This window comes from Ahaetulla prasina, chromosome 2 (genome assembly GCF_028640845.1).
Source record: "Ahaetulla prasina isolate Xishuangbanna chromosome 2, ASM2864084v1, whole genome shotgun sequence".
NCBI lineage: Eukaryota > Metazoa > Chordata > Lepidosauria > Squamata > Colubridae > Ahaetulla > Ahaetulla prasina.
This window is the reverse complement of record NC_080540.1, coordinates 196,896,552-196,922,036: the sequence shown is the minus strand read 5'-3', so window position 1 is coordinate 196,922,036 and position 25,485 is coordinate 196,896,552. Positions and strand designations below refer to the sequence as shown.

The 25,485-nt window shown below is 40.5% G+C and overlaps 1 protein-coding gene across 4 annotated transcripts in view; it reads left to right on the top strand.

Moving 5' to 3' along the window:
• Positions 1-266: 266 nt before the first annotated feature.
• PRAG1 (PEAK1 related, kinase-activating pseudokinase 1) overlaps positions 267-25,485 on the top strand; it is a 40,489-nt gene continuing 15,270 nt past the window's right edge. The window contains exons 1-5 of one of the 4 annotated variants that reach the window (XM_058171632.1): positions 267-476; positions 9,427-9,494; positions 19,215-19,627; positions 21,013-21,120; positions 21,391-22,598. In XM_058171632.1, coding sequence (XP_058027615.1) covers positions 19,310-19,627; positions 21,013-21,120; positions 21,391-22,598 — 1,634 coding nt within the window. In that variant the 5' untranslated portion in view covers positions 267-476; positions 9,427-9,494; positions 19,215-19,309. Of the gene's footprint in view, positions 477-679; positions 892-8,610; positions 8,875-9,426; positions 9,495-19,214; positions 19,628-21,012; positions 21,121-21,390; positions 22,599-25,485 lie in introns of those variants that run through there. The other 3 variants (XM_058171633.1, XM_058171631.1, XM_058171634.1) reach the window with 3 other exon arrangements.

Sequence of the window (25,485 nt, the reverse complement as noted above, 5' to 3'; positions counted from 1 at the left end):
GGAGTTTGGGAATCTCTGCTTTATTTGAAGGAAACAACCGGCCACAGAGCAAAACCTTCCTTAAAAACGACCACGGAGAAACCTGGAGGCAACGGTGATGGCTTGCTACGCCTGCCGTGACTGATGCCACTCTCCTCTGAGTTCCCAGCTAACCAGGTGCTTCGCAGGGAAAGCCCAGGCGTGCTTCCTCGAGTGTCTGGAGGGGGGGCAAGAAGGCGGGGCAGGCAACTTGTGGAGGGGGGGGAGGAGATGGAGGATTCCTTTGCTGCTGCAGCAGCAGGAGGAGGAGCCGCTGGCCAATCTTCCGTGGCTGAGGCGGACACGCGTACACAGCGCCCCAGGTTGTCCCGCTTCCTAGCCACTCGGCCGCCGGCAGGGCGCTTGGGGAGCATTGGCCGGTGGCGAAGCAGGAAGGAAGCCCCGTTTGCCTAGCCGGGCGCCTTGGCTTATGGCGCTGCAGCCGAATGTCTGGGACGGTAAGTTTCCCTCGGCGCTTTCCCTTCTCTCTAAAGCTGGCCGCGGGTGCACCGGGATCCGCCGCCGCCGCCGCCGATCGGCAATGCGAGGAAGGCGAAGTTTCTCCTGCCTGGGTTGGCAGGAGGCAGCTTCCCCCAAATGACGTTTGCTAAGGCAGAGACAGGCGCTCATTCATTCTCGGCAGGTCCGGGCAGCCGCCTCGGGTGCCTGCCTTTTGGAGCGAGACCTTGCCCGAAGGCAGCTGCAGGGAGGGCACCGGACCAAACTTCGCGGCTGGAAAGGAGAGCGCCGGCTCGGAGCCCTCGTGGCAGCGGCCGAGGAGCCGCGTTTGTACCGCGGGAGCTGGCGGGGCAGCCGAGTTTGGAGCTGGGGAAGTGCAGAAGGCGGCTTTCCAAAAGATTCTCCTAAGAGCAGGCAAGGCTGACTCCCGTCTGGCTTTTGTTTGGGGCAGGGCTCTCGCGCGGAGCCCTTGCACGTGCGGCGTGTCTGTAGATGCCTTTCCCGGCTTTGGGGGAACCGAGGATTGAAAAGAGCCAAAGGTGCGGTTGCGTTTCCAAGGGTTTGCCCTGCAGAGAAAGAAAAGCAATGCTTTTGCCCTGCGTTAAAGGACGCCTGCCGCCCTGTGCACAAACTGACAGGGGTCAGCTGTTCCCTTCGGAATCCTTGCGATGCCTTCGTCTTGCCGCCCCCCCACGCCTCCCCCAAGGCTTCTTATAAAGCCAAAGAAACGGGGCTTAAATGATGATCTTTCCAGGGTGTCCTGAGCTTTTAAAGCCAGATTTTCATTAGATGCCCGAACTGAAAAATGGAGAGGAAATGTTACTAAAAGCTGTACAGCCAGAAATTGTGGTGGGAACTGGTACTATAGAACAACCTCTTTTTCCTCTGTTTCAAACTCGGCAAACTTGAAACCTTTTTTTTTCCTGAGTATTTCTGGAATGCAGCATTTACAGCCTTTCTTTGGTTTCTTACCTCTGTATTGCTGAATTATTTTGAAGTTGCCAATTTCCTTAAAGCTTGCTGTATTTAAAATACATTTTAAACTGTCTTTTCATTTTAGCTGAACCCTCTGACCATTTTTAAAATTATCTTTAATAGGCCTCTTCACTGACTCATTTCCATGTAATTTTGGGTTGATGGATTCCCCTTTCTTGAACATCTCTGACACAAAATATTTCAGAGGGAAGATTTTATTGAAGATATTCCTTTCTGACTTCATGCCATAAAGCTTAAAGATACACAGAAGCAAGCAAAGAAACTAATATTTATTTACTCATTTAGTGTATAGCAAAATAAGCTAATACAAATATTGAAATGTCATAATTTTTCTGGACTGATTTGCAAATTTGTCCTAAATCTGACGTAATTAAGGATTTTTTCTTCCGGGCATTTGCCAGAAATCTGAATTATCAGTGTTTTGTCTACCAAACTGGACCTTTTCAATTTGTGGCTTATAAACTAGAGCAAAGCTTTTTTCGAGTCTGGCAGTCCACTAGAACAGTGTTTTTCCACCTCAACAACACGCTGGCTGGGGAATTCTGGGAGTTGAAGTCTATACAGTCCATGTAGCTTGAAGTTGTCAAGGTTGTGAAACACTTTGCTGGAGGCTTGATAAAGCTAATTCTGCTGCCTGCTTGTGACTGCTAAAGTAGTACAAAACGTCAAACACCTGGCAGGCGACAGAGCATGGTTTGTCTGGGCTCCTTGTAATATTTTTAGTCACATGCTACAATTTCATTTTTCTCATATTCAGACATTTCATCTCAGTGAATTTTAAGAACAGTAAAGTAGAGACATTTATACCTGCTCCCAGTTTTATCTTTTACTGGTGGGGATGACCCAGCCAAATTTTAGCCCATTTTAGTTCCACTGATTTAATGGGTTTAAATTTCTCCCACTAAAGTAAATGGAACTGATTTTGTTCATTAGTTTGCATTCTGTCTTTAGAATTTAGCAGTTTGATTCTGGGGATTAATTATTCCACTAAAATAGGCCTAACATATACTGTATAAGGCACCATGTGTGATTTATGGTTCTTTATCAATTATTTTTATTATGTTTTTATCAATTTTATATCTGTGTTGTTCCATGTTTATATGATTTTATGATGCTGCCAGGAACCTTTGTGGCAGTGTTCAAAACTAATAAATAAATTGCAATCATACACATTCCTTCCAGAAACCTACTTATCTCTTTGTGCATGAAATTGTCCCACTTTGGTTGCAGCTGTTGGGTACCCCAAAATAAAAAGTGGGTCCTCTGGGCACCAAAATTATGCCTGTCCCTAATCCCTAATCACCGAATCACTAATTTATTTATAGTGACTAAAGCCCAAACCATTTTTGCTGAATGATCTGCCATAACCGCGAATTATGCCATATGGCCTGTCATTTTGTAACCGCTCTTATATTTCACTGATAGTTATGTGACTTTTCTTACCACAAGGCTTGAATGCAATCTCCTGGGATTTTTTTGAGGGGGGAAGGGGGGTCTCCTTTGACATGCCTAGGAAAGCTGTATAAAAAATGAATGCATCTGTCCATATCCTGTTGCCATTTGCCATTCCAATGTTAGTTAAAGCACCAGCTGATCAGAACAAATAGTAATATTACTGATCCAAGCAATAAAGAATTAACAGACTCAGCTGCCAGTCTAATATCCAACATTTTCTTTACACCTCCAAACCTGATATATCTGTACTTACCTCCCAAGCTTTTCCCTTTTAGAAAGAGAAGATTGTGCACAGCATTGAAAAAAAGTTAATTAACTAACCGAATTAGAGGCAGAAGATAAAAGAAAACGTAAATAAATCTGGTTAAAGTGAGTCCCATTCACCAGGATCTCTCTCTCCATACCTTTTTAGCCTTGCCAAACCATGTTTTCAACACTTCTTCATTCTGCTTCATGCATCACCTTTTGTTATTTTGATTTGTCATGTCCCTCTTTGAGAAGATTGCATTAACTGTATCAGCCACATCATCCTTGGTTTTTCCTTTCCTTTCAACCCGTTCACTTTTCCTTCATATATTTGTTTTACTGTTTGTTCCTCATTCATTCTTTCCGTATGGCCGGATCATGTCAGCCTTCTTTTTTCATACTAGTCACTCAGCTTGGTTCCTTAGCCACATTCCTTCAGCACTCCTTCATTCTTGATCTGAATTCTTCTTGTTTTATGAGACACATTTCCCTTAGTAACCTGTTCAATGAAAGGTAAAGTTTTCTCCTTTCCAGTCATGTCCACCTCTAGGGGTCAGTGCTCATCTTCATTTCTTAGCTAAGGGAACCGGCGGTTGTCTGAAAACCTTTCCGTGGTCATGTTCCGTGACTGTACGCTGAGGAGCACAGAACGCTATTGCCTTCCCATCAAAGTGGTACCTATTTATCTACTTGTAATTGCATGCTTTCGAACTGCTAGGTGGGGAGGAGCTGAGGCAAGCAACAGGAGCTCACCTTGTTATGTGGGCAGTTGGGTCTCAAACCTGGGCTGTCAGCTTTCCAACCGAAAAATTCCACTTCTTTAACCACTGAGCCATTGGGCTCACCCCATCCCCTGCTTTTATGTTTCTCTTTAAGTACTCAAATCTCACTTTCATATAACAAAGCCAATAGAAGTCCATTATCATAAAAAGGAATTTTTGCTTTTTCAGCAAACATTCACACCCGGTTCTTAACTGATGGAATTAAAGAAAGTTTATGAAAGAATTTAATAACTAAATTTATGGGGGGGGGATAAAAAGTTGTATAGCATCTAAAAATCAATTTTTAGATGGGACACAAAATAGTGATGAATGGAAAGCAGAACAGTAATTATAAATAGAAAGGGAGCAATTAATCCAACCACACTGTGGAAGTATGGGCTGAAAGCAGTAGAAGGACAGATGTCCCGGCTGGTTATAGCTGGAAGGAATAGAATAGAATAGAATAGAATAGAATAGAATAGAATAGAATAGAATAGAATAGAATAGAATAGAATAGAATAGAATAGAATAGAATAGAACAGACTTTTTTACTGGCCAAGTGTGATTGGACACACAAGGAATTTGTCTTGGTGCATAAGCTCCAGTGTATATAAAAGAAAAGATAACATTTGTCAAGAATCATAAGGTACAATACTTAATGATAGTCATAGGGAACAAATAAGCAATCAAATCATATTAGGAAACAGTCAATATAAATCATGATACCAGCAACAAGGTTACTGAAATGACCTCGGTTTGAAATGATGCATTGGTTCTTTAGCAGGCTAGCTGGGTTTTCATCATATTGCCTGCAATTAAAATAATTTTATATTTCATGTTTAACATCTTCTAGATCCAATCCTGTATTCCTGTGCTTATGGAGTATTGCTATTCCATATTTGGAAGAAAACAGATGTGGTGTATTATTTTCTCTCTAAGATTGTTGCCCCAGAGACTCTATAGTAATCTGAAATCTGCCCTCCATCCTTTGTGATCCATACTGGTTATGTTTGAAAATAGAGCCAATTTATTTCATGATCAGCTACAAGCTGTTTGAAATCACGGTAAATCACGGTAAACTAAATCACGGTAAACTAAAACTTTCTTTGAAATGGTGCAGCCCTGTGTCCTCATTTGCAGGAACAATTTTTTTGTCAGACTGTCTGTTAGCTCCTTGACATTAGCTGCCTAGATGATCTTTCAATGAGAAATAAAGTTTGTTGGCTGTGCAGTTCCTCTCCTTCATAAGAACTATATCGATGCTTTTTGTGTATGACCAAACATGTGCAATAAAAAATAAGAATATGCTGTAGTAGTATTAGGTGTGCATACAATTCGTTTTATATAAAATAGAAAGGAATTTCTGTTTCATCTGGACCTATGGACAGGGCAATGTGGTCTAAGGGGAGGGGGAGCAAATTAATTAAAATAATTAAAAATCTAAAGGAGTCAACACAGCCTAACACAATTTTTACTGTATGACTTTGTGGGAGATAATTCTATAAATCTCATAAAATATGAAGGGAACTGTATCATGGTAGTTTGTGCCATAGACATTTGTTGGATTTTAATATGATATTACTGCAGTAGGATAATATGGCAACCATCTGGAAACCGTTAAAGTAATTAACTATTGGCTACAATGAGATGTGTGTATTGTAAATGGAGATTCCAGAAATACTGCATTGCATCTGCTTAATAGAAATGTCTTCAAATCATCATGTTAATTATGAGAGAACAGTCTAGAGTTAATCTCTGACTTAATTTTAACAAGTCTTGAAAGCTTATATGGAATTTTCTAATTGATGACAAGATGATCCTAGTAATCAAAGATCAGGTAGTCTTACTTAAATCTGGAATGGAGTAATGGAGAAAAAAATATCTGAAATGGAATTTAACGAATTTATATCATGGGGGTTTAAAAAGAGAAATGTAAAAATGTCAGATATCCTGGGGTTGGGCCACTCTGGCTTCTTAGTCAGATAACCTAGAAACACTTAGAGGCTGTGGTATCTGTATAGCAATAACAACATCGCAATGAAGATCAACCTGGTCTCATTCATCACCAGAGATAATTGTGAGCTTGGATCCTTCTGAGGCCAAAATGGTATCATTCTTGTACAGGAGTGAAAGATAGCATACCCTTGAAGGAATGTCAATGTTTGCAGAAGGTGCTATAGTTCTACTTAAAATAGAACTTCACCATCACCCAAAATAGGCCAAAAAACCCTTCTTATCATACTTATCAGCTATAAATAAAGACGGAATGTTGGGAAGAATGGAATGGAAAGCCCTAAACGTGTCAAAGTGGTAGAAACCCTAAACTGGTGTTTTTCACTTTGCAAGTTTTCTGCAGACTAACTGGTTGCTAATATAACAATTATCATTATTTATAACAGTGGTAGTCAACCTGGTCCCTACCGTCCACTAGTGGGCGTTCCAGCTTTCATGGTGGGCAGTAGGGGTTTTGTCCGATACTGAAACACTTTCCTTTTTTTTAATTTAATTGACTTTTTAAAAATTTTCATAGCGTTATTTTAAAACATTTTCATTAGGTTTTCATAAAATTCCCCGTGACAATTTAAATTTCTGAAAATATACTGTTTATATCACCTGCGCATAAATTTAGTTCACATTACCTAAGTGAAACTAAATGGTGCTATAGTGCGACCGCAAACAAAAGAGCCTCATCCCAGAATAGCTTGCGCATCTCCCTTCACACCACCCAGCTGTAACAGACAAGCAGAGCTGGTAGCTGGCGCCCCACCCCCACCCCAATCACAATGCGTGAGAGGCATGCGCAGATGACGATACACGGCACATTATTGTGGAACCGGTGGGCGGTTAGAAAATTTTACTACTAACAAAGATACAAAAGTTGGCGGTAGGTATAAATATGTTGACTATCCCTGATTTATATAGTCTTCATGCTTGGAGGAATTGAAATGCCACCAGTTGTTGTTGCAAAAAACCTTGTATAAATAGACAGTCACAGATTGGGAGATGAATTGCAACTAAAAGAAAAGGCTAAGACACTCCATTTCTTCTTGGACCAGGTGACATTTTTCAGTTAAAACTCATATCACTGTATGTTATTAAGGAAATTACTATATTTGTGAACCATAACCCCATACCTGCCACACAGAATACCTTAACCACCCTCACAGGGTGCACATTACAAATATTATAAAGTAATAGGGCTGAAGTACATTATTCATTAAGAATATATTTGACAATGTGATTCTTGTGCCAGTACTATATCCCTTATGATTTTATAAATTCTACTAATTCTCTGTGTGGTGTTTTGAATATTTTGGGTGCATAAAAAGATCATGTGATAGTACCACTTTATACTGCACTGGTAAGACCCCACTTGGAATGCTGAGTCCAGTTTTGGTTACTACGATACAAAAAAGATGCTGAGACTCTAGACAGAATTCAGAGAAGAGCAAAAAAGATTATTAAGATGAATGGTTGTGGAAAGTAGGTATGTCTAATCTAATGAAGAGAAGGACTAAGGATGACATGATCGCAATCTTCCAATACTTGAGAAGCTGTCACAGAGAAGAGGGAGGCTACTTATTCTCCAAACTACTCAAGGGCAGGACAAGAAGTAATGCATGGAAAATTATTAAAGAGAGATCCAATCTAGAATTAAGAAGAAATTTCCTAACAGTGAGAAAAATTAATCAGTGGAACAGGCTGTCTCCAAAAGTTGTGAGTGCTCCTTTATTGGAGGTTTTCAAGAAGAGGTTGGACAACTATTTAATTGGAATGGTATAGCATCTCTTGGTTGAGCAAGGTGGTTGGACTAAAAGACCTCCAAGATCCCTTCCAATCCTGCTTATGTTCTATCTTCTATCATTGAAAAATAGGAGAAGTTTTGCTAGTATATTATTAGACAGTAGTCCATTATTTATTTGTTAGTTTATTTCTCAAATCTATAGATTCATCCATCTCACAGTGATTTTGGGTGGCACACAAAATTAAAACACAACAACAAAAACTGAATAAACAATGCAATTAAAAATAACCATTAAAGTACAACGAAATAACTAACATTGTAATAAACACAAGATAGGTCATTCTAAATTTATAAGCAATATAATAATTTTGCAGCTTCTGTACTTCCATGGAATCCCCTGGCCAGCGACCACATCAGATTAAGAGCCTTCTAGAACAGCAAGCTGGCTGAGAAACTCTGGGAGTTGAAGTCCACAAGTCTTAAAGTTGCCAAGGTTGGAGACTCCTGTTCTAGAAAGTTAACAGAGTAGGGACCAATCACACTTGGGATGGGGCAATGATGTTCTAAAGGGTGGTTGCCATTCGATATCACGGCAGCATTGCACTAACACAACAGTGATCACAAAATAGATGCAAATGTTCAAAATATTTTTGTTAGAAAGTTTTCATTTAATATGCAGAATGTTTGCATGTCCTGGCACTAGAAGCAGCAACTGCTGATCCATCTGGGATGGGGGTGAATTACAATTGCTGTCAGGTGACTAAACAGGGACCTTAAAATGTTGGTTCATTTATTTTTCTGTTTCAACTATACATGATATTAGTAAGTTTTGTAGATTCCCGCTCCCCCACAATCACTGCGGATATATAAATTAATTCTTAAAAAATGAGATAAGCCTAAAAAAGCTAGAAAAAATACATGTACAGGAAGTATTATAGTGGGGTTTTAGCAAAGTCTTATCTTTTCACCTCTGTGAACATCTTTAAAAAATAGCTGGTGCTTCAAAATTTGGCAGATACCTGTTATTTATTTAGGTGCTTTCTTGAACTTCCAGATGTTAGCCTTCTGTATGTGTTAGATTCACATTATTTTAGCATTGTTGCCATATTTAGTTACCTAAAACAGGAACTGCTGTACTTCACAGGGTGAGCTCAGCTTCCCTCTGTTTTTTCACTGCAAATGGTATGCATCATGGTGAGTAATTCTTAGAATTGTTTTCCTTCCCTTACACTTTATTTCATATGTTTCTGTAACTTAAAGTTCATTATCTAAAGCATAAAGACATGTGGGCAGAATTTAGAAAAACTGAAAGAAGAATTCACTCAGCTTTGCGCAGTCAGCTTCTGCAGCAGACACATAGAACTATTTCATTTTTTTAAAGAGATTTTTCTGATGAATGAATTGTAACAGAAGTTCCATGATGTTCTGCTACTGTGTTTTTCTGTCCTTCTTGAATAAGGATGCAAAAATTGAATGTCTTGTAAAGAGGGAAGGTCAACAAAATAGAGTGGTGATTTTTCCTATTCTATAGAAAAGAGGTTCCTATTTTTGAGCCATTTACAGAAGAGATGAAAAATCACAATTTCAAGCCATTTTATCCATAATAACTATGCCAATGAACAAGACCAAGCTGAAATACATTATATTAGAGTACATTTATAGCTCAGCTGACAATTTCAGATATTGACTTTTCTTTCTTTTTTTTCTTTTACTCTTCATCTTTTTCCCTTTTCTTTCATTGTATAGTAGAGCAAAGTATTTTTGCTTCATCAACATATGGACTTATTATCAGTATTATGGATCATCGTCAGAATGTGAGTTTCTTAAATTTCCCTTGTGACTAGTTACACGGACATTCATAAACATATGTGCATATGCATGTTTTCTTCTTTAACACGTTTTTGCGAATGAAAAGAGCATTTTTATTCTAGTTGGCCTCCATCATTTAGGAATCTAAAACTATTGTTTCAGCAATTAAAATTCAACAGGCTACAGTATAGCTTAATTGAAGGGAAAGAGGATTTGGAGGTAGCAAAAGTAAGCAAGCATATTTTAAAAGAGTTTTATAAAATGCCTTAATTAAATAAAGTTGTACTGTACAATATTCCTAATTATACCTGTAGAATTTCTTTTATTGTGCCTAAAGAACATCTCTGTGGAAAAATCATTTTACATGAAAGCAGGCATTTTCCACAGAGTGTATAGTATGCTAAGCAATAATTTACTTGAATTTAGAATGATGAAAGTGAAGGAAACAAAAAAAATATTCTGGCTTTCTGTAGCTACTATTTAGTTTAGGGTGTATATGACTGAGCTGAATGTTAATCAGTAGTTTCTTTATAGACTGTTTACTGCCCAGTATGTGGCACTCAAATGACCCTTTTGGGTTGATCAAAATTAGAATCAATTCCGATTTTGTAATACTTATTGAATAATAGTGAATAGTGATTAATTGTATAACATTTCAGGCAAACAAGCTAAATAAGAAGGATTTTAAGATGGTATCTAGTCAGGATTGCCAGCCATTTCCTAACACACTCAAATAAAGCCGGATTCTACACAAAAATATCCAGATTTTTAAACACCCACAATACATCAGTTTTAAACTAAAATATTTTCACCCATTTCATATAGATTGTGTTAACTGTCCTGTTGGCATATTGCAGCAGAAGAAACTCCTGGGACATTGTTTTTCCAATGTTCTATCAGTAAATTAGCTTTACTGATAATTCCACATAGGTGCAGAAGAAGCAGAGCCTGTTCTGAGGTTTTCCTGCGAAAAGCACCCTAAATAAAAAACCCTTTTCCCCTGGGACCACCCACTGTCCATTGTCCACCAATCACATACAATCAGTTTGTTTTGGGAACAGTCTGTGCATTTCAGAGGTTTCCAAGCATTTGACCTTGAAATGTAGAAATTCTCCCAGGCCACAGACGGTGCTCTTGAATTCCTCAATTCCCTCTTGGCTCCTCGTACATTCCAATCACTCCCTTCCCCCCTCCCTAGTTTCTGTTGTCTGGTTGCAAGCAGAGGTGTATTAGAAGTCAACCAGTCTTCAACTTACGACCACAATTGGAACCAGAATTTCCACTGCTGGTCAGGGCAATGGTTAAGTGAGTCACACCTGATTTTATAACCCTTTTTTTGCCATGGCTGTGAAGTGAATCATGTTATTAAGCCAATCCAGTTTTCCTCATGGTCTTTGCTTGTCGGAAACTGACTGGAAAGGTCACTAATGGCAATCATTTGACCTTACAACACTACAACCATCATAAATACATGTCGGTTGTCAAATGCCTGAATTTTGATTACGTAATCGTAGGCATGTTGCGTCAGTTATAAGCGAGAGAACAGGTTGTAACATTTTCCAGTGCCATTGTAACTTTGAATCAGGGGTGAAATGCTACCGGATCGGACTGGATCGGGCGAGTAGGTAGCGAAGACTGGGGCTGGTTTGCTGAACCAGGAGCAATGGCTGGCTGGCCACGTTCCCGAACCGATCCACGGCCCGCAGTCCTGCCATGCTTGCCTTTCTGGTGTCCCGGTGGCCAGCTTGCGAAGGCAGGCAAGCTGAAGCCCATGTGGAAGGCAGGCAACCAAGGCAGGGCTTTGGGGAGAAAAATGCTAGAATAAATACATCAATTCCCATGGCACAAGCCACACTGCCCCACCCACCCCCACCGCTTTGCCACTCCATCTCTTCCTCCTCACCAGCCAATCTCCCCACAAAGTCAGCTGACACTTCCACACCTCTGAGCACTTCCTTTCCTCCCCACTCCCATGACCTCCCCACGGCCGCTCAGCATCTGGTTCTGCAGTAAGGCAGCCGCGGGAATCGCCAACCCATTGGCAGGCACTGTGGGGGGAGCTGCACTTACAAGAAGGGGAGTGGTCCCCTCTTCTTTATGGGGCTTGACTTTGCCAGAGCTTCTCTGCCCACTCTTAACACCGCCAACGCCTGTTGTGTCTCCATCCTCACTCTGGAATAATGAGCTGGCCTTCAGCCAGTGGATACATGGCTCCTATCAGTCCTGGCTGAGAAAAGGCAGCTGCCTGCCAAAAAGTTCAAACAGATTAAGACTTCAGCTCACTTCGACATGGTTCAGCTAATTTGCTTCCCGTGGAACTGAGAGCAGTCCCAAAGCTCCTTATATATCCTGTGGGGTGGGCTCCTGTCCCACCGTTCCCTTTGATGACGCCGCCTCTCTAATCTTCTGAAGCGTGGCTCGATCCAGGCTTGATTGGTATGATGATCAGCTGTGTCTGTAGCCTGAGGAAGGGAGGAATCAGGGGATGTTGGCCTCATTACGTCCTCCGACTGGCCTGGTTCTGGCTCCTGGAGCTGGGCCAAAGGAATCGGTGCTCCTGAGGTAAGCCTTACCGGCCCTTCCCCCTCACTCTCAGACTCACTTTCAGGCATGGGGCCAGGTTCGGAGGCTGGAGCCACAACAATGCCGCTGCTGCTGGGAGACCAGCTGAACATAGTCGAATGGGGCTTGCTCATTACTGCCACAATTAATAGAAAGTGCCTAGGATCCAGGCTTCGGTCAGGATCGCAATGGCATTAGCCCGGATCTGCCTCATTGCGGGACCTCCGGGCTGCCTGGGAGCTCCGAGTCAACTGAAAAAAGCTTCAGTTCGTGGGGAGAATAGAAAAGAGAACGAGAGAACGAGAGAGTGATGGGGAAACAGTGACACCCGATTCTCTCTCCCTCCCTCTCTTCTTTGGCTGGCTCAAGCAGTCACAGCTGTTTGTTGGCACTCTTGTTTCCCGGCTTAGTCCTGCAGAGCAAAAAGAGAATGAAAGAGACCAAGGAAGACCGAGATATCAAGGGCTGCAGGGGAAGGAGCTAGCAGCATAATCCCTTCCCCAAAGCCCTGCCATGCTTGCCTGAAAATCGGGTGTCGCCATTTCACATCGCTCTCTTGTTCTCTCACTCTCTTTTCTCATCTGACCGTAGCCTGGATCCTAGGCACTTTCTATTACTTGTGGCGGGACAGCAAGCCTCATTCGGCTGCGTCCAGCTGGTCGCCCAGCAGCAGCAGCATTGGAAGCATTAAGAGTGGGCAGAGAAGCAACTAGCGAGTGACAGGATGCAGGGCTAGCAAGTGGAGGCAGCGTGAGGCTTCCTGGGTGGCTGGAATGTGGGGCAGTTGACTCTATCAGCTGCCTCCCCACCAAAATGATGAGAGAGAGAAGAAAGGAAAAAAGGGAGAGAGAGGGAGAAGAAAGAAAGAGAAAGGAAGGAAGGGAGAGAGAGAGAGAGAGAGAGAGAGAGAGAAAGAAAAGAAAGAAAGAGTGACGTGAGTGACATCATGTTGGCCCCACCCACCCAGTCACACGCCCACCGAGCCACTCCCACAGAACCGGTGGCAAAAAAAATTAGATTTCACCCCTCCTTTGAATGATTACTGAATGTTGTGTCTTGCCTGCTCTCACAGCAGCCGGGGCCTTCTTATCTGCTCCCGAACACGGAGGAATGTATGCCTCCCGGCCCCAGTCCTGGCTCCATGCCCAGACAAGCTGAAGAGGAGGGGGCACCTCCCGGTCCCAGCCCTGGCTCCATGCCCAAGCAGGCTGCAGAGGAGGGAGCACCCCCTGGCCCCAGCCCTGGCTCCATGCCCAGGCAAACGGAGCAGCTAGACCCCTCCCCCTCCTCCACAGCATGTGAGCCTGAGGAAAGTTTATTTCCAACAGCTGCTGATTGGAGTGACCCTTGCATCAGAAGACTTGATAGGCGGAGGCAACAGAAGGAAGGGAAGGGAGGGCCTGGATAAGTGCTGAGTCATGGAGCCACACCCCATGGCCTATATAAAGGATCTGCTTTCTGGCAGTCTCTGAGTCAGGCAAAGTTGAACTTATCTTGCTGAAGTCACTTTCTGGTCTCCTGCCTGCTCTGAGGACTTTGCTAGGACTTTGGGCAGAGCTGCAGAGGCAAGCCTGATTCGGATTTCCCTGACCCGGCCGTCAGCGGAGGAGTGGGACACGACACTGAATGAATGGTTACGTCAAAGACAACCTGTACACGCAATGCAACATAATGTATAGAAGAAACTTAAATTTTAAAGTAAAAAATCTAGAAATCCAGACAGGGGTCAAAAAATCCAGATCTAGGTTTAAAAACTCAGTTCTGGCCACCCTGCATCTAGTAACTTCCAAACTTTCTTAGAATTCACAACCATCATGGTGTTCATCTAAGTTGGGAAGACTGCTTTAATGGAATTGTGTAAAATCTTTACTCATGGAGTTCATATAGTGTATCACTTCTTTAAAAGTATATACAGTAGAACTTTGGAATATAAAATAATCCAAAATTATGCAATTAAGTCTAATGGGAACATTTGTGAAATTAATGGGTTTCACTCATAAGGGCAACAATAAGAGATTGATCAATATGCCTCAAATGGTGTAGACCTGACAATCACTAGCAAACTCTGCTGACTCAGTCTATCCTGGGTATTATTTACAGCTTTTAATTTTATATTGTACAGGGCCTAGATTTGCTTTGGGATAAATACATGATAAATGAAGTATTTTTAGTTTATTTTACATTCCATCAAGAGCAACAATAATGTTGTCTAATCTATTACATGGCAAGGCTGAGAGAATAAAGGAGCATGGGAATACTATTATATTCTGAATGCTAGTCTGAAGTTATTGAAAGAAAAATTAGACTGAAATTTTTAAAAGGCCTTAGCAGTGACCTACAATCAACAGTTCTCAGATTTTTAAAAAGAATAGAATAGAATAGAATAGAATAGAATAGAATAGAATAGAATAGAATAGAATAGAATAGAATAGAATAGAATTTTTTATTGGCCAAGTGTGATTGGACACAAAAGGAATTTGTCTGGTGCATATGCTCTCAGTAAAAGAAAAGATACCTTCATCAAGGTACAACCTTTACAACACAAATGATGGTCAGTATATCAATATAAATCATAAGGATTACCAGCAACAAAGTTACAGTCATACAGTCATAAGTGGAAAGAGATTGGTGATGGGAACGATGAGAAGATTAATAGTAGTGCAGATTTAGTAAATAGTTTGACAGTGTTGAGGGAATTATTTGTTTAGCAGAGTGATGGCCTTCGGGAAAAAACTGTTCTTGTGTCTAGTTGTTCTGGTGTGCAGTGCTCTATAGCGTCGTTTTGAGGGTAGGAGTTGAAACAGTTTATGTCCAGGATGTAAGGGATCTGTAAATATTTTCACGGCCCTCTTCTTGATTCGTGCAGTATACAGGTCCTCAATGGAAGGCAGGTTGGTAGCAATTATTTTTTCTGCAGTTCTAATTATCCTCTGAAGTCTGTGTCTTTCTTGTTGGGTTGCAGAACCAAACCAGACAGTTATAGAGGTGCAAATGACAGACTCAATAATTCCTCTGTAGAACTGAATCAGCAGCTCCTTGGGCAGTTTGAGCTTACTGAGTTGGCGCAGAAAGAACATTCTTTGTTGTCCTTTTTTGATGATGTTTTTGATGTTAGCTGTCCATTTTAGATCTTGTGATATGATAGAACCTCGAAATTTAAAGGACATATTACTGTGAGAAAATAAAATAAATATTAAATAAATATAAAAATATTAAAAATATTAAAAATATAAAAATAAATATTAAATAAATAAATAAATAAATATTAGGACCAATCAGACATAGCTTCAAAATCTGGACACCCCAGTGTTTATCTTTTTCTACAGAAATGTGTATTCCATACTATTGTTTTGACAAAGGGTCACACTCAATATTAAAATATAATAGACATTTATTTTTCTATATTAATATTTGTAAGTCACGTCCTTTTAAAAAGAGACATCTCCTAATTTTTCAAAATCAAAAGCATTAAATTTTAAAAAAAACTCATTTTAGATTCATTGGTTTTAATCCATTTCAAGTTATAACCTGGTTCTGTATTGTGTGCAAATATAGATTTACTGTTCATTACTGACTTATGAGCTCTGGTTATTTTAGTTCATATTGAAATTGACTTCCTATTCTGAGAATGATACCTCCGTTTGGTTAAATGCTTGTTTGATTCATGCAAAAAGCATTTCTCCAGATACCCAACCCATTTCTGCATGTTTTGTTTTAAAAAAAAAATTCACTATACTAACAGTTCAGGGGATATGAAGGGAGGGAATACCTACTTCCTACAGATATGAAACTTATCTTTACATTGACAATTTGTTTTGCAGGTTCTAATTTCTTATTGCTTAAAGGCCAAAAGATTGAGGTATTTATTTAAAAATAACTTGAATGCTACCCTTGGAAAGTCCTGAAGTCTCCCAGAATATTTCAGCACCTATTTAACAGAACTGTACCATTTTTCAGGGTAAATATTTTGCCCCAAAAGTCTTAAGTCTGAATGGGAAAAGAAAAATTTTCAATATTGCTGCTATGTCCACTTTCCAAACTCTTGAACGCAGTAGCAAAATGACTTGTTCCATGGCCCTCTTCACCTGAAGCGCTGAGATGTGAAGCACTAACACAGGGATCTCCAAACTTGGCAACTGTAAGACTTGTGGACTTCAACTCCCAGAATTTCCCAGCCAGCATGGTTGGCTGGGGAATTCTGGGAGTTGGAGTCCACAAGTCTTAAGAGTCGCCAAGTTTGGAGACCCCTGCACTAAGACGCTCAGTTTTTCCTTGTAGCTATCCAACGGAATAGAGAACACACTCAGCCAATGACCTCCCCATCAGTGATTCTGGTTCACGTTGTGTACATTTGCCTTGTGGTCTTAGAAAAGAAATATAAAAGGGAGATGCAAAGAGAAAATATTTTTTCTGTGGCATTAAAGGCATCTGTGGAAGCAATGCCATTTCAGTGATAAGTGATCATGGCTGAATCTGAAAGGTGAATGAGGAAAGGAGGATTTGGGGTAGAGAAATGGGGAGTTGAAGCAAGCCAGGTCACTGAAGAAATGGCTCACTCTAGGTAGGGATGTCAAACTGGCAGCCTGCGGGGCGGGGTGGGGCCACACCCACCCCAGCTCCTTGAAGGGAAAAACATCATGATACATCACATGACGGCAACGTGACGCGGCAAGTTTGACACCCATGTTCTAGAGCAGGGTTCTCCAACTTGGCAACTTTAAGACTTGTGGACTTCAACTCCCAGAGTTCCTCAACCAGCTTTGCTGAGGGACTCTGGGAATTGAAGTCCACAAGTTTTAAAGTTGCCAAGGTTGGAGAACCCTGCTCTAGAGGCTTTCCTAAAGCATCAGTATTGCATAACAAAAGATTAATTTCATTCAGTTTATAGGGTGGCCTAATTAAAACCTAGATAGATTGACTGACTGACTGAGACAGACAGACAGACAGATGGTTTGGATATCCTGTTATAAATAAGAATCCTGCCTCCAGATACTTTCTGATGATAGCCCCATCTAGAGCAACTATAGTAGTCCTAACGGAAGGTGACCAGGGCATGAGTGACCAAGCAGAGAGCTTCCCTATCCAGGAAGTTGAGCAAAGGCCCTCTAACCACAACTGCTACAAGTGGGCTCAGTTGCCAAATATACACAACCATGTGGGGGTCACACAGGAGCAGAGCTTCCTCTGGCAATGCAAAGGCTCCCAGGTAGAAATGTGCTGGGTGAGGGGAGCGATGAGAGAGTGGAGAAGATATAAAGGAGAAGGGAGAAATGGGAAAGATAGAAGTGATACGTGGGAGACAATCTAGTTACTTGTATTTAGACTGTATTTTTATTTTTGGGTAATAGTTTGAAATGTAGAGAATTCCATGGCATGAAAAAGAAGAGCTCTGTATTACATGCTCTAGCTTTATAATAGCTATCATGGTTTGCCATTTGTTGTTGTTGTTAGTTGCGAAGTCGTGTCTGACCCATCGCGACCCCATGGGCAACTTTCCTCCAGGCCTTCCTATCCTCTACCATCCTCTGGATGTATGTTTGTATGGTTTGCCATACAAACTTGCTAAATTACAGTTGGTGTAACTATAGTCAATGACATGGGTGCATATTTGTGTGCTCTACAAAGAGCTGCCATTTGGAGCACAGGCCCTCAATCTTTTTATAACTGTGTTGTACTTTGATCTGTTGGACTGTAACTCCCATAATCACCAGCTTAAGCACTGTTAAGTGTTTAACCTAAGTAAAGCAGCCACTAAGTGAAATGCAGTTGTGCCTATGAACTTACTCTAGCTTTTCTTTGCTTTAGACTTGCAAAGATTGTAAATGCGAAGATTGATTGCAAAGTTAATGTTCCATTACAGTGGTGACTGTGGACAGTCACTAAATAAGTCACTCACTAAATGAGAACTACTTGTACTGGAAGCAGCAGTAGTTTTTTTTAAAAAAAAGAAATTGCTGTTTGTATTTTTTGAATTAATGCATACAGGAAGTATAGGAAGCATCAATTCTATTGCATAGCTAAATGTCTATGGAAATTCTCAGTCATCCAGGTCATGGTTGTCCCAAAGGTGCTTTTTCAGGAGACAACTGGACTTTCTTGTTTTTCTTGAAGATGTTTCGCTTCTCATCCAAGAAGCTTCATCAACTCTGTTTTTTTTTTTGTTTGTTTACATTTATACCCCGCCCTTCTCCGAAGACTCAGGGCGGCTTACAATGTATAAGGCAATAGTCTCATTCTATTTGTATATTTTTTTACAAAGTCAACTTATTGCCCCCCCAACAATCTGGGTCCTCATTTTACCTACCTTATAAAGGGTGGAAGGCTGAGTCAACCTTGGGCCGGGCTCGAACCTGCAGTAATTGTGTTCTAATAACAGGCTTCTCTACTGCCTGAGCTATCCCGGCCCCTTTGTTGCTGGTCAAAAGTGCCAGAGACTAAGAGAGCGAATGACATTATAGACAACACCACATTGTTAGGCAAACTGTGTAATTTGCATCGTGACATGACTGACCCACATCACAGAATTGGCACCATATGACCAATAACATGATACATGTGATGGAAACATTCATGATATAATAATGTGTAACAGCTGTTTACCCTGATTGTATAGATTGGTATGACAAAGTAAAATGTATAAAAGATTACCCCGATCAGCTTTACTCCACAGTTTGTGCAATAAATGTGCATGTTGTTATTTCCTGCAAAACAGCAACTTTTTGTCATGCCCTTTACACAGACACAGAATCATAGAAGTTCTCTCTATATCAGGGGTCTCCAACCTTGGTCCCTTTAAGACTTGTGGACTTCAACTCCCAGAGTTCTTCAGCCAGCAAAGCTGGCTGAGGAACTCTGGGAGTTGAAGTCCACAAGTCTTAAAGGGACCAAGGTTGGAGACCTCTGCTCTATATGACACATTTGGAGCCTAGAAAACAGATGGGATGGGTGTTGGCAAACTCTTCTCTATTCCTTACTTATGATAAACTGTCTGTGGGGAAAAGCATATAACTCTGAGGAGCAAGCAAAGCTGACATAATCTTGTGTCTAACGGAGAACAGGTGTATGTGAGGGTGCCCAGTAATGGGAGATATTGGAACTTGGGAAACAAATTTGTGGGGGGGAAAGGATATTATTAATATGAATTCTGTGCTCTTTCTTTGCAGTTTGGTTACAAGTCCAGGATTGTTCAGTCCAGCTGTAGAGAGGAGAACAAAATGAACCACCCAGCCCAATACAGAAGGTGCAGAGGGCAGTGGAAATGAAGCAAGAGGGCTTGAAAATGTCTGTGTGCAGTGATTTTGTGGAGCACATCTGGAAGCCTGGCTCCTGCAAAAACTGTTTCTGTCCCAGAAGTTTTCACCAACTGCAGGCACCATCCCTTAATCAACAAGGCTGCAGTGAAGCCTTGCAGGATTTGAATGGAATTGGAGCCAAAGTTGAGAATACGCCTTGGGAAGATGAAAGTCTAATTTCCTTGTCTTACTCCAAGCCAACTATTGCTGTTAAACCAACTATGATAACCTCGGATGCTGCTGGTGTGTGGGCAGATGGAAACTTGAATACAGATGTCTCGCAGGTAAATGATTAATAAGGGGTGTGGTGTATTTTACAAGGTTGCTTCCGTTGTAAAATTTGTAACTGCCTGGGAGCAATCTTTGTATTTGTTATGGCAGGACTTGCAGAAATGGATTCTTTCAATTTCTTGAGCAGGCAGGGAGAAATTTACCAATTAGCAGGCCCCCCAAAATATTTTTCTTAGTAAAGTGGGAGATTTTTCTAGACGTTTATGATATGAGTGAGCAAGATACTTTTCAGTTTAAAAGTCAACAGAAGTGCTCAGATACTTCTTGGTACAAAAAGACTTTATCTGTTGCATTTTGATTCTTCGATTCTTCAATCCAGTTGAGTTTCCACCACTGCACTGATCAATCCAAAGCACCTTCCAATTGCCCAGGGTTGACTTCATACCATCTGAGCTAAGTTCATCTGAGATTCAAATATTTTCCAGCTGGGTCCAGATTCTTTGCAAATCACAATGCCAGTTGCCCTATTCCGAACGTTCTTTATAATACATGAATAGAATTCAATTTGGAAAAATACCTCCATAAAGAGAGGTATTGATTGACACAGCTTGTCTCAGTTTTCCACACTTTTGCTGGCTAATGATGTAAGTTTAAAGTTTCTTGGACTGAAATATGAGAATGGTAAGCAAAACAACATGAAATGATTTTTTTTAAAAAAGAATATCCCATTACTTACTGGAAATAGCAAGCTCAAGTAAAAGGACGGAGATGTACAATTTTTCAGATTCAGACTGTCTCACCTGATTGTTGTAAAATAGCTAAATCTTTTAAAGCATTTGGCAATCTCACCTCAGAATCTGTATGAAAAAAACAAAATCTGTGAACAATATCATTTTAGCATTTGCGCAGGTCTGTAAAGAGTTTCTCCAACATTACTAATAGGATGGATCAAGGATCTACCAGTATCTACAGTAGACAGATCATGAACGTTATTAAAATTTATTCTTTTCAGTAAAATTCAGTAGAACTTAAATGTGCCCATCTTTAGTTTTAGCATACCCAATAAATCTGTATATGAAAGAAAAGTATAGTAAATCTGTAAGGTGATATAAATTGCTAGTAATTTGATTCATTTTATTGATTGCTTTACAGTAAAAAAAAAATCACTAAATAAAGTCATAATCCCATTGATTCCAAAGGAGAGTTCATCCACATACTTAAAAATTGTTAAACAATTTTTAAATCATTATATTTTTGGGGGGAAGATGGATACAGCCAAATTAAAGAAAATTCTAACTGAGTTGCATACAAAGTATTTTTTATTTATTTATAAAATGTATATGCCGTTCATCTCGTGGTATGAGGTGACATATAAAACTCCCATCCCCACCTTGGAGAAATTTCTACCTTTGCTACATTTCATCTTTGATCAATGCAGGGCAACGAGATCAAAAGGAAGCCCCAGAACATCCCAGAAGATCGTCCTTTATTCCTTGGCCCATCTGGTCCTGAAAGGGCAGAAAGAAATATCTCATACAGTAAAGAGGTATGTGTCCATGGGGATGGGTCGAAGCACCCAGTAAGAGGAACAGTCATGCCAGTTTTGAGTCTCGATACCATTTCTGTCACTTTCTGAGAAAAATACTCTTCCATCCACCCAAAGGGAGCAGCAGCACTACTAATGTATTTAATGTCTCCAAGCAAAAGAGTGAAGGTATTGGCGTACTTTCCCTTTAGTGTAAATCATAAAATCTTTGAGAAACTCACTACCAGTGTCGCATGGCCTGATAATGAAAATTGTTTTTCAACATTGCAGGGCCAGGATTCCATGGCCGGTGTATCCAGGATAACAAATTTTGGTGAAGATAAAAGAAGGGTCTTGAACTCATTCTCCAACTTTCATGTGCATGATTCTGTGTATAACTTAAACCCAGAAAGAGACTTTCTGGCACGTCCACCAGATACTGTGCTAAAAAGCAGCAGTTCTTTTGATTTGTCCCAAGGAAGTCCTTACTGTCTTCTGGTCAGAACCTCAGATCAAATTGAAAACAAGCCTACAGATAGCAGAGGAAATTCCAGAGAACAACAGCCTTCCTTTCAAGGAAAGAGCCAAAATGAACCCATCTATGCCGAGAGTTCAAAGAGGAAAAAGATGCAGCATAATAACACTAACACATTGAAGAGTGGCACCTTGACTATTAGCCCAAGTCAAAATCAGCATGATGGGACGAAGACTCTCCATTTGAGCTGCGAGAGGAATTTTCAAGATCCTGGTTCACAAAGAGCAGCAACTATTACTATAATGGCCCCACAAACAGAAGATGACCATCGAGCGTTTTTTCTTAGCAGCCCAGACTCAGCAGTTGGAGTACAGTGGCCATGTGTTAACCCAACTATTAGCCCAGACACTGAGAAATCATCCTCTTTCTTTGAGCCTAGGGGATTGCCACAAGAAAGATGTGATAGGAATTCAAGAGGCAAAAGTCCAGAGGCTGAGTCTCCAATGTCTAGTAAGAATATGATTGATAGGAGTCCTGCTATTCCTCCAAAGATGTCCAAAGGAAGCCCTCCTAGACTTGAAGAGTCTCTTCCACAATCAGTCAATTCTTCCATTAAAGCTAATTCTTCCGTTGCTGAAACCTGGGATGCTAGCATGCCAAGGGATGAGACAGATGGCACTGTGATTGGGCCTTTGTCGCCCTTCTGTTCCCAGATGAACAGCATTTCCCCAGATGACTCCAGCAGAGGTCCTTTGCCCTCAGGCTCTGAGAGGAGACCAAAATACTACCATGCCTCCTGGCATAGGCCGTGTAGGATTGAGGAGGAAGAGGAGGAAGAGCAAAGAAATGCAGCAGAAATGGAGAATGAAATAACCATTTCTCCAAGTTTTTCAGTTCAGATAAAACCATGCCCTATTCAAGCAGTTGAGACCGGAGAAATGAATCAATCAATGACATCTGCTTTTGATGAGCCTGGACCTGAGGAAGTTGTAACTCCTCGGCTGCCTCCAAAGAAACCACCCAGGTAAACATTTGTTTAAGTTGCTTATAAATGATCAAAGCTAGGTAGATAGGATAAATGATATAATTCAGGATGTTCCAGTGATGATTCTCTATTTCCCCTATTCCTGCTTTCTAGTGGAAATTTTTTTGAGTTTCCTAGGATAAAACTTTTGCATGTATGTATATATGTATATGTGTTCTTAAGCATTTTGTAATTATTTCTAGTTGAACCAGGATTTCGGAAAACCATTAGCTGCAACTTAATGGAAATGAAATTTTGCTAATGTGTTTTTAAATAGCTTCTGTATTTCAAGCATAAGTTGAAATCAACCCTAATTTTTTCTCGTGTCGGAGACTTTTTTTTTTTACTATAAGCTGATAGACAAAAATAGCATTTCAGATGATTGAGCAGTGAATCAGTCATTTTTCTGGAACAGTCTCTCTTCAAGTGCAAACAAAAGCACATTGCTGGTCAGAGGAAAACAGATGTGTCTGAATTTCTCCCTCTTCTGACAAGAACTTCATTGTGTTGCTCTGAGTAAGTTCCTCCTCTGAATGACTATCTGTAGAGACCAAGAAGAAATTGTAAGGAAAGGCCTATGACTATTTATTTGCAAAATCAGAAATTAACTGTTGTGAAGTATTTTTTCCAAGAGAAAAATTAAAATTGAAGGCAGGGGTGAGTTAGAGTAGGCTCCAACCTGGGTTTTCCAGATGTGTAGAACTAAAATCCCAGTTAGCATCCACGTTGATTAAGAATTATGGAAATTGTAACCCAGTGAAAGGAGGAAGTGGGGAGAGGGCACTAAATTAGGGCAAGCAAAATTATTAAAATATGGTCCTCTTATTTGGTCCTCTTTGTTTTCTACGGGTAATTCCCTAAATTTCTGCACACTCCTGGATGAGTAAAAGCCAAAGAAAAGGCTTTTTTCCTTTGAGCTGATCCAGGCAGAGAATAGAGCACAGGTTCAGTCACTAAGACTGAGTAATGAATATTAACATGTGTAACAGCACCTTGTTTATGCTGTCTGGGTGAAAATACAGTGAAAAGGTTTTTATTTACATTGACCCAGACACTGAAAGAGGTGGTCCTTGTACAACAACCACTTGTTTGGTGATTGTTCAAACTTATGATGGGAATGAACAAGTGGTAGTTACAACTGGTGTTCATATTTATGGCCATTACTGCATCCTGTGGTCACATGATAATGATTTGAGATCCTGCCAGCTTCCAACAAGCAAAGTCAATGGGGAAGCTGGCAGGGAGTTAACTCTACATAATATCAATTAGGGTGGCCTCATCCATCTTACCACTGTTACTATTGGAACATAATATGATTATTACCTGTACCACATCAATTGTCTGAAATGATTTGTTGACTTGGTTTAGTGTTATATATGTATTCAATAAACCACGGTTAACCCAACAAGGACTTGGGAAACAACTTTGTTATAAGTTGCTGCCTTTGAAAACATCTGGAACATTCAGAAATGAAGGCATTTGCATTTCATAAGACACTGCCTCCAATTTGAGAGAGTTGTAATAGTCTCCAGTAATTTTTTTCAAGTTCAGTTAAACTTTAATGACCTAGGTCAGTGGCCAATGAAAATGCATCAGGATCAAAGGTTTATGACTCTTCATCATTAAACATTAGTTTCAGAGTTGACTCCTGTTGAAGGGATTAAAATTGATCCCATTAGCGTGGTGTTGGCCCATCTGTAATCTAAGAATATAGATTTGAGACATTTTAAGAGAAAACATTTTTCCATGATTCTCCTCATGGGAAAAAGATGGGCCCTGCTTCAGATACTGGCTTGTGAATAGATAGAAGGGACTCATTAAATTAGCCCCATTACGTGTCTCAGAAAAGCTGCTTGGCTGTTTATCTCGAAATTCAATTTAGGGAATGCTTAAATAAAATGGAATTAAAGTTTCTATTTTTAGAGGCTGTGTTACTTCATTTTTAAACTCTTGCGCAGGGTGGCAGAAGGGATGAGCAGTTCTTTGTTTCAGTCAATAGTCAGCAATCAATTAACCTCACAAAACATAATCATCCTTTATCTGTTATGTCGAAGGAAAATAGATCTTTGTGCATCATTCAAATGTGCCGCAGGCAAGACTGGAAAAGAAGACTAGAGTTGACAGAAAAATGTAGTAATTTTTAGCACTTAAAGCCAGAACCCTTTTTGAAGAGGGAAATACAGAACGGCCATATAAAATCACATTGCTTAGGAGGATGGAGAGAGACAGGGAGCAGTTTGTAACCTATGTTGAACTCCTGTTCCAATTAGCCTTGCCAGTATGGCCAGTAGGGAAGGTTGATGGAACATCTGAAGGCATAAAGCTCTGTTAGAAGCCACAATCACATTAAAATGACATCTCGCTCATTGTCTCATTGCAAAGTTAATGCAATTACATAATTTGCAGCTGGCACATCTGTGGCTGACACAGATTGCATGAGTGCATCATTTGGGCAATGATGTCATGATGTGTTTGCTGTCATTTGCCCGCCAGGATACCTACGTCTGGCATAATTGCTTATAATGCAGACTTTTTCTCCATCTAAATTAGGATGGAGAAAAAGTCTTAGGAATCAAATTGTGCTGATATCCTAAATTAAGGATATTGAACATTAAGGCTGTAATGTATGAAAATAAATGAATAGAACTTGCTTACTCTTTCACACACATATGGGCACAGAATATACATGACTGCGTTGTGCATCTTTTCCTAGTGTATATTCCAATCATAAGTCATTTTTCTGTATTTTGAAGAATGTTATTCCAGATGTCCTAAAGGTGCTTTTTTCAAGAGGCAAATGGACTTCCTTGTTTTTCTTTGAAGATGTTCCGCTTCTCATCCAAGAAGCTTCTTCAGCTCTGACTGGATGGTGGGGAATGGAAGGATT